Source organism: Mytilus trossulus, chromosome 10, assembly GCF_036588685.1.
Source record: "Mytilus trossulus isolate FHL-02 chromosome 10, PNRI_Mtr1.1.1.hap1, whole genome shotgun sequence".
In the NCBI taxonomy this organism is placed as follows: Eukaryota; Metazoa; Mollusca; class Bivalvia; order Mytilida; family Mytilidae; genus Mytilus; species Mytilus trossulus.
In genome coordinates, this window is record NC_086382.1 from 65,530,624 (window position 1) to 65,540,968 (window position 10,345).

At 30.4% G+C, this 10,345-nt stretch overlaps 1 protein-coding gene across 2 annotated transcripts; it reads left to right on the forward strand.

Annotated features, from left to right (window-relative positions):
- The first annotated feature begins 42 nt into the window (after window positions 1-42).
- On the forward strand, window positions 43-9,900 carry LOC134688386 (importin subunit alpha-1-like). Of its 2 annotated transcripts, none has more exons than XM_063549070.1 (11): window positions 43-218; window positions 1,214-1,295; window positions 3,291-3,422; window positions 4,246-4,433; window positions 4,837-5,009; window positions 5,443-5,525; window positions 5,752-5,962; window positions 6,616-6,902; window positions 7,480-7,662; window positions 8,043-8,192; window positions 8,604-9,900. In XM_063549070.1, the coding sequence occupies exons 2-11, from the start codon at window positions 1,236-1,238 to the stop codon at window positions 8,697-8,699; spliced, it is 1,563 nt and encodes a 520-aa protein (XP_063405140.1). In that variant the 5' UTR covers window positions 43-218; window positions 1,214-1,235; the 3' UTR covers window positions 8,700-9,900. The 2 variants fall into 2 exon arrangements, with proteins under 2 accessions (XP_063405140.1, XP_063405141.1); XM_063549071.1 differs by having other exon boundaries at window positions 62-218; window positions 1,227-1,295.
- Window positions 9,901-10,345: the final 445 nt, after the last annotated feature.

Consider the following 10,345-nt stretch of genomic DNA (forward strand, 5'->3'; position numbering starts at 1 on the left):
GGCTACAACCAATGAAAATTATCTTTATTTTCTATCATCCAATCAAAACGAAACGGCAAAATGACATTTTATATTACCCGGAATTTTTAAAAGGCAGATTCAATAAACGCATAGAGAAGAAAACAAGTATTGGCAAAATTGTACCAGAAACCAATATTGCAGTAAAGAAATATTTCAATCTTATTGAAACAGTATTAACGAAGATATCAGTATTTCAGGTAAAATGAAATTCAGAATTTTTAAAGGATAATTCATAAAAGAACCTAAACTTTATCAAAATAAAATTTTAATTTTAAAGTTATGTCTGTTTAAAAATTTAATACTTTTCCTTTTTAATTTTGATTGCCTATTATTATTATAATATAATTACAATACAATTAATCATTGCATCTTAATATTTTGATTTTAATGACATTCATCACTGCTTTTGTCTTTTTGGATGCTTTGAGTGTGAATAGTATTTTTTTTAATGATACTGCCAATAATATAATTTCTACAGTGCAGTTTTTTAATTCAATATCTGTTATTTCTTCATCTTTGTTTTAAAAATTGATAGTTTTAAATGCATATTACAGTAAACCAGTATCAATCAAGCTAATTTATTTACCCCCCCCCCCCTTTTTTGTAAAAAAAAAAATATTTGAACATATGGTTGGAATCCCATTTTTATATGTCTTGCATGCAGGCTTAAGGGAAATGTTCACATTAATCGACTGTAATTGATTTCATTATTTCATGAAATCATTGTGTCAGATCAGCCATTCTTTTTTTAATGTTAATCAGTTACTTTTCAAAATAGCATTCCTGATTACTTTTTGATAACATTTTGATCAAAGACATGCAAGATTCAACAGCAATGGCGACTTATATGTGCAATTTCGCTACTGTGATGTTGAATGTTACTTTGAAATGTTTCATGTTTAGCAACGATAATATTCAGGCTTATTTAAATTTTCTGACAAAAGTTGAACACAAATATTACAGAATAAAATATCTGGAAAAGTTTGCTTCACATGCATGACATGTATGCGATCTAATCAAATTAAAAACATACTTTCATGTTTCACCAATCAGAAAATGAAAATGACTCATGAAAATCTTTAGGAATGTAAAATTTAGTTTATATATTAATATGTTGAATGACACTGTTATTGTACATCTAAATCTAGATATATATTATAATTACAAATTATAAAAGTTCTGTTGATTTCAGATTTAAAAGAAAGCTGTAAAAGATGCCTTCCAATGAAAATGCTCGTATTAAAACCTACAAAAACAAAGGAAGAGATGTCGATGTAAGTGAAGAACTGAGTTATAATAAATATTCATTATACACATACTAATAAGTTATATTTGTTTTGGGATTTTGTAATGAAAGGAAATGATTAGACCCCAAAATTGTAGATCTGGCCTTGCAGTCATAAAAACTTTCAAGTTGGTTTTTTGTACTCTTACTCGAAAATCAACCAATCAAAATGTTGAATTTTATGTTTCGGCATGGTTTTTGTGCTCCAAGCACTGAGCAAAGTTATATGACTTAACCCCAGATTATTAGATATTTTGTGTAGCAATTATATACTAGTCAACAAAAGAAACGATACACGACTTTGAAATATAATTTATCAAAAAGCATTAAATATAAAACAAAATGAGATACACTTTTTTGAAAAGCTTTCATTTGCAATGTATGCAGATGTGATAATGAAAATCAAAACTTGTCGGAAAGTATCTAAATTCTGTGTAAACGATCATAGGGTGCAAATTAGTTTTGCGGAAAATTGAATAAAAAATCGACACATAATTTTTTAAGTACTGAATAAAATTTCAAATTTGTTTTAAAATATTCAATATGCTATTCAAGTGATGTTCATGTTGTAACTAATGGGTTGAAATATTGTTTTTTTTGGGGGGGAAAAAAGTGTTTTTTGAAATCTTGAAAAATGCAAAAAAAAAAAAAAAATTTTAATTTTCGTCTCAAATCAATGCTTTAGATATGAAAACAACACACAGTAAATTTGAAACCTTTTGGATTAGTTTTAAGGTTGTTATCGTTTTTTGAATATCGCTTTACACATACTGTCTATGGTAAATCAGTTGATAATGTATACATTTTAACGATTTCTCGTGGAGCCAAACTTTGCTTCACAAATAAACGAAGAAACTGTATGATTTTTAAAAACAAATTGCTGGCAAACACTGTCTTTATCTTTAAATGAGGGGTTGGCATCATTAGTTGGAACTTCGGTTTTTAAAATTGTCGTTTTATGTAAATTTTGTAAAAAAAAAAATTCGAGAAAAAACGTCACAAAAGCAAAAAAAATTAAAAAAAATTAACGGATTTATATTTCCATAACTCTTAAGCATAGCTTCCTTCAATATTGGTCCAATGAACGGAACACTTTATTTTTTATTTGAAAAAAAGTCTTGTATCGTTTCTTTTGTTGACTAACTAGTATGTATCAAAAAAATTTAGTCAAAATCTAAAATAAAAAGATTTGATGCTTTTTGTAAATTATAAGATTCTAAAAAAAAGATTCAACTCCCTTAGATTGCTTTATTAATTTTTTTTATTCAACCGTTTGTTTTTTTATACTTTCAAATATTCAGCTCTGAGGGTTTCTGGGTTTCTTAGTAATCGTGAAAATTGTTTCAAGACTAATAAAAATTATAAAGTTTTCATTTTTATTTTCTTTAACCATGTTAACCATAATTAAAAAGCAGTTAAAAGATTTTTCATACAGGAAAACATGCAGTTACAAAATGTAGATAGTCCGACGACTAATTTTTTTCAAGTATCTAGCTAGTGCTTTGTCCGTTATCATCATGATTATGGTTTATATTGTATAAGCCATATACATATTTTTGGCCTTAGAATGAAAATAAAAAATAAGGAGACATGGTTTGATTTCCAATGAGACGGCTCCATTGTATCCTCCAAAGTTCTAATGAAGTTGATACCAGCAATTAAAGGCAACTGTACGACCTACAACAATGAGAAAAAAACATATTGTATCTGCAAGGCACTGACACATAAAAAAATCAATCAAAAAAACTTAACAGCCCAATTTATTATTAAATATTTAATGAAAAAACAACCACTCATCTTAAGGCTGCTGACTTGCTGACTTTAGGACAGGCACATGTAGAATATGGTGGGGTTAAACATGTTAGTGAGTGCAAATGAGGTATTTAAACTGTTGTTATTGAGTATCATGGTTGTTATTCAGGTATTATACATGTAGGTAAATTTAAAAAAAATGATTTATAATGATTAAGAATGTATATTTCAGGAGATGAGAAGACGTAGAAATGAAGTTTCTGTAGAACTAAGAAAATCTAAGAAAGATGACCAGCTGTTGAAAAGGAGAAATGTGGCTATAGATGAAGAACCTACCAGTCCTTTAGGAGATGCCTCAAATAAAGTAATTGTTTTAATTTCATACATGAACATGATGAACTTGTCCCAGTTATCAAATTACTGAATCATAATTGACTTATTTATAAGGCTAGGTAAACATGCAACTTTTAAAAGACTTTTTACTGAGGAACAAGTAATTACTCATTGCAAAGAGTTCAAGAGTTCCCATACTCTTTCCATAGTGGTCCTTGAAGAAAATCTGCTTATCCTGGCTCACTTTTTCCTATTGCAAAATAAGCTAAGCAAAAAAAAATTATCTGATTAGTTTCCCCAAAAAATAATAATGTTCTGCAACAAGTTTTATGACACCTATCTGAACATTTGATCTACATGTAGTAACAGTTGGTCCGAGAACACAATTAATTCGTAGTGCATTTCTTTTAGAACATAAATGAAAATAAAAAAAATCCCACCTGCGCTTTCTCAAAGAAACTTTTACAGTGTGTTGTACTACTTTTGGGACAAATTATATCAAAATTATAGAAAACTTCATCGCCTCTAACTCAAAATATGGACAATTTTATGTTTAGGGCGTCTTGAAATCTTTTGACAGCTTCCGAAGTGCTCATTTTCAACCTTTTTCAGCTGGACCAAATCACTACTTTCCTTTAAAATTCTGGACCCAAATTTTTTGACAGTGTAATTTTATCCCCCTACTTGCAATTTGAAGCATTAAACATGGAGAAATAAATTTGGAAGAGGTATAAAAATTAATGGAAGTCACTGTCAACACTAGGGACTATATTTGTGAACAACGAAAATCAAGGGACGACAATAGTGGTCTCGGACCAGTTATAACTTTCATGTTTGTTTTTTTGATTTTGCAGACCAATGCCTCAGGACTGACATTAGTTGAGATTATAGCAGGCATTAACAGTACAGATGCTGCTACTCAGCTACAGTGTACACAGGGAGCCAGAAAACTGCTGTCAAAGGAAAGAAACCCTCCTATTGATGATATTATACATGCTGGTGTTATACCTCGAATGGTGGAATATCTTGCTCACAATGACAGGTTACTTTTTTTTGCTATTATTTTTTTTTGTTCTGTTTTTTGGTTGCAATGAATGGAAAAAAAAAAACCAATAAATTATGTGAAATAAATCCTGTAATTTCAATTCTGATGTCATACAATGGATGTTTTAAACTTTGCATCACAACAAAACATGCAGTTTAGACAAAAATGAAGGACAAGCAAGTTATACACATATTTTTTCTCTTGTTCTTCCCTAAGGGTGTGTTAGTATTAGGAGTTCATCTAAACTTAGGCAATTGATCTGCAGATGACCTGTCAAAATTCTAGATCTGTTTACAATGTATTTGTAAGTGAAAAAGGCAAATGTTTTTTGTCTTGAAAATAGACTGAAATTGTTTGTTTTCTTTATATATGCTAATAATTGAACCTTATAAAATTTCAGGCCAGATTTGCAGTTTGAGGCTGCTTGGGCTTTAACCAACATTGCCTCAGGAACCAGTGATCAAACAAAAGTTGTGGTCAAGGCCGGAGCTGTCCCTCCATTTATAAAACTTTTAGAATCTTCTCATCATAATGTTTGTGAACAAGCTGTCTGGGCTCTTGGTAATATTGCAGGTAAGCATGATATGCGTTGTGTCAGGATGACAATACAAGAACACTTGAAAACCATTTTAAAATTTCCTCCGACATTTTTGTCTCAATTCTGTCTTTTAGTCACAAGTTTATTTCCACTTTTATAGCTGTTTTCGTTTAATATCAAAAGCAATCTTTGTAATTGTATATGTTAAATATAAAATTTTATATTTCATGTTTTGAAATTTTGAATTTAGGTTTGGAAATTTTAATTCTCCATCATTTTATCTTGATTTGCAAATTATGATGGCTGATTTGATCCTGTAGGTCTGTATGAAATATTGGCACATGGATTGTAGTCTGTCCCAAACTATACCAAGATGAATAGATTTAAACCAAACTTGATGTACACATTTTAGTTTGTGATCTATGTAACAATAACTGATGTGTAATATCTAAAAATATTTGATTTTAGGTGATGGACCAGAGCTGAGAGATTATGTTACTGAGATGGGAATTGTTGAACCACTTTTAAGATTAATAAAAACAGATACACCAGTAAGTTATTTTGTCACAGATAAAACTAAGGTTTTGCAAGTTAAGCATCCAGTTTTAACAGTCATTTGTTATTGGTGACCATTATGAATATTTTGTGCTCTGGACCTGAAATAGAAAGATTTAGTCTCTGAAATCTCATTGCTGTGCACTTCTGATTATCATACTTATTATTTAACTAAATTTTGAACAAATATATTTTTCTAAACTGTTTTTTTCTCATTTTCAGCCTGCATTTTTGAGGAATGTCACATGGACTTTGTCAAACCTTTGTAGAAACAAGAATCCCCCACCAAAGTTTAAGATAGTTCGTCAGTTTTTACCAACATTAGCCAGACTACTTCATCACACAGATAGAGAAGTTTTAACAGACACATGCTGGGCTTTGTCATATCTCACTGATGGTACTAATGATAAAATACAGGAAGTTGTAGATAGTGGTAAGTACAGCAGCATAGCTAGGTTTGTCAAAATATATGGCATACTAAAATGTATTTTCCTAAAAGCATTTTTATGTCATTCTGTAAGATTTGATTTTAAAATATTTTGAAATGGCTACTACCAACATTGTAATCTTAATTCTCGCCAAAATAATTGCAACCAGCACTTTTCCTCTAAACTATGATCAATTTAGGAACATGTCAGACAAATTGACCAAATCCGATACAAGTTCAATGAAATAAAGGTGACATATACATGATATAGTTATGACCATTAAATACATATTATGACTGACCTGATTTCTTTTCCCCAGACCAACCAACCAAAACTACCCATTCATTTATGAATCCTGGCATAAATTTTATAGTCCCTGATTTTAAAAGCATGTATAGATTTCAACTTTTTCACAGCAGACAAAGAACAGTAAAATTTAGCAGATCTATATTATAGTGTTATTAACTGGCTGTTTCTGTATTGGCACTGGTATATATTCAAGGTTTGCTGTTTCTGTATTGGCCCTGTTCGAAGAGCAATATTAAATCTTGATTTATATCAACAGTGGGACGTTTTTAGTATTGCACATGCTGATTTATCAGTAATAGGGCTTATTTGCTCGTATCATTTAATAATAAAGTATATTTTATGTTTTTAGGTGTGGTACCGAGACTTGTTGAATTACTGGCTAGTAATGAAGTCCCTGTGATAACTCCAGCATTACGTGCTATAGGAAACATTGTTACTGGTGATGATCACCAAACACAACTTGTTCTGGATCACAACTGTCTCGACCCCTTCCACGAATTGCTCAAACATCCCAAAATCAATATACAAAAAGAGGCTGCATGGACGATATCAAATATAACTGCTGGAAATACAGCTCAAATACAACAAGTTGTAGATAAACAGTTGTTACAACCTATACTGGAAATACTTATCAAGGTTTGTTATGTTGTAGTGCAATTTACATACTGTCAGAAAACGAACCCTTTAAACAGATTTATATTGATTCTTTTGCAAGAAATGTCAAATATTTCTTGTGTCAGAAAGTGAACACTAACCGTGATTTGAAGGATAGAACAATATATTTTTAAAATTAGATGACACGAAAATCCACACTATTTTGAAAACAGACACATGTTGCAATCATTATTGCTTTGTCATTATATTACTTTTTCTCTCACATGCATGCTACCATCGAGACTGAGATGCTAATCAGCTTTTTGTATACAGCTCAATATTGTGAAAGGTCTTAACTGTATAAACCATATTTTGTATACAAATGCCTTTATGGAGAGAAAACAATGGTATAGCATTGTTTTTTTCATCAGTATAGTATATATGTATAAAAATGTGTATCCAAAGAACAAGAATCATTCATAGTATTCATATAAATGATGTTGCATTTTGGTATCATGTAATGTAGTTTCCTAGTGAAAACCTGAGTATAGTTTTTTATGTGACATCTTATGAGTGTCATAACCTCTGTTCTTAACTATATATGCCAATTTTGTTTCAGGGTGATTATAAAAGTCAGAAAGAAGCAGCCTGGGCAATTACAAACCTGACATCAGGAGGCACTGTTGAACAGATAGCTTATTTGGTACAGTTAGGAGCCATCAAACCCCTATGTGATCTACTGACTGTCAAGGAGGCTAAAGTCTCACTAGTCATTCTGGATGCTGTTAATAATATTATAACGGTATATACTATATAAAGTATTTAAAATTTATCAATGCTTTGGAAAATTACAGAATTATCAAATGTGGACATCTTGTTGGTTATATGAACATTTTCATTCTTTAATTTGTTTTTTTCTTGTTTTACATTATGATTACAGATATTGACCTTAGGTCCAAAAGAAATATGAACTGAAGAAAAAAGGGTCCAATCCATACAAACTTGATAACTGTTTATGGCCTTTTATAGTATATTTTGGATTAACATTTTATTTCATTAGGTTAATTCAATAGTATAAACCATATTTTCACACTTATATCCAGTGGTAAATTTAGGGTTGAATGACACACTTAATTTTTCATATGAAATTAAGCATATGAATGTTTATCAATTATTGAATAGGCAGCAGAAAAGATCGGCCAGCAAGAGATTGTATGTGTAATGGTTGAAGAGAGTGGTGGTCTAGATAAGATTGAAGATTTACAGAACCATGAGAATGAACATGTGTACAAGGCAGCTTTAGAATTGATAGAGAAATGGTTCGGTGGAGAGGTTAGTAATTCAGTCTCGAACAAAATTTAGTTTTTTTAATGCATGGATATTTTCTGTTCCAAATAAAATATTATGAGGGAATAACAACATGAATTATAAAGCTGAAGATGTAAAATTAAACTTGATACACCTAAATGTGGCAAATAAGACTAGTTTTTTCACTGATTTTTTTCAGGTTATGAATATGATAAAAAGTTTATAGGTTCAATGCATTTTGCATGTACAGATAACTTGCGGTAAAAAATAAACTTTTTTATAATTTGTTATTCTAATTTCACTTACAAAGATTGCAAAAATATTTTTGTTTCAAGCAGCATATTTAATATTAAATTGTCAAGTTTGAAAATAATACCTGGTCTTTTATATTATTCTGTCACACTGATGTTAATGTAATATTTTGACGTTTTTCAGGAAGAGGATGAGAGTTTAGCTCCCACATCTACAGATGGTAATGCCTATCAATTCAATGCAGCAGCAACCATTCCACAACAAGGTTTCTCTTTCTAATCTCAGGACATTGGAAAAGTAGACTGTGATATCAATTAAATGATTAGGATGATGTTGTCTTAGTGAGGTTAAATGCTGAGAAACGTTTTAATAAGAACAGAGAAGCATAATACTGCAGTGAAATTATAATAGAATACAAAGTGCTATCACTGTTTCCATGTTATGTCTATTTGTAAAGTGCTCAATTGTACTAATATTTTTAATATGGAAGAATTTATGATTTTGAAACTGTTAATATATTATTTCTTGTCTAAAAAGAGGCAACATATTGTAAAAGTTTAATTTATATTATTTTTAATAACACGTGATGTATCAGAAATTAATTCACTTAGATGCACAGAGTTGTTTAATATAAAAATGATCGGGAAAATTTTTTGTCATCTGAGAAAAATAAATTGACAATAGGGTTGCAATGATACAAGTATAATTCTCTTTTATTTGAACCAATGCTTTACAAATAGTTCTTTATCCTTTAGAAAGAAATAGTCAGTGTTACAACCTGTTCTAGCAAGGTAAAATTATTTTTTTTACACATATTTTGTCCACTTCTAATGTATTGTGGTTATTAACATCATTGCAATCCTAGTCTAGAAGAGAGATAAATGTGCAATAACAAAATGTAAATGCTCAAAATGCCATGTCGTGTGTATAAAGTAAGCATGTTATTCATGGGCTATTCCAGAAAAAAAATGTGGGATTTGGGGGTTTGAAGAATGCTTTCTTCCAAAAAAAAACTGGTTTTAAGTCTTTTCATGTACCTATATGTTCATTTTAGTGCCTTCTAGTCCATTCTCATTTAAAAAAAAATCTGGAATAGCTCTCAAAAGATTAATGATCTCAGTTTACTGTAACATTGTCTCTAATGCTCAATTTTGAGTTATGGGTACAGTATTGTGGTCACTCATAAGACCACTGAATGTATGTCCTGTCAATACAATATACATGGATACACAGTAGCTTTGTGAGTGAGCTGTTAAACTGTATCTATATCAATATGTATTCCTTCATGTGAAGATGCTAGTTAATAATAGTGCTATTAATTATTTTGAAAGGAGTTCTGGCAACTTGCTGTAAATGTATGTGAAGTATGAAATTTTATTCTCATTTGTGTATGAATGTCCTTTCATCTAGTCTTTCTTTCGATCTTGTCTATCATTTTGTACATTTCATTCATATCAACAGATAAAAAAAACAAAACTTATTTATTGTTGTGTTCATTTATGTGACCTTAATTTTTATGGTTCATTGATAATTGTTTAATATTGTTTGTCCAAAAATAGGTCCGCTATTTGCAGTCCCCTACCAATAAAGTTGAAGGTGGCTTTAGGTTTGCATTTCGTCCATCTAACAGTACTGCAAATCAGTTTTCAAATATTTTTTTTCATGCTTGAAGATGTTGATTTGTAAAGGGTAGAGGACGATGTATTGCCATCCAATACTCTCAGAATGCTTATTTATATATTTCTTGTGTACACATGTTTGTCTGGTCCTGGTTCATTGTTGCATTGACCTTGATCTCGAGATTTTCAACCTATTTCAATCATTAAGTGCCCATGGCTGTATGATAAGAATCCATCTGACCTGTAACTCTTCCTAAGAATAACTGGAATTACCAAAAGAATATCACAAGACCACCAACTAACTCC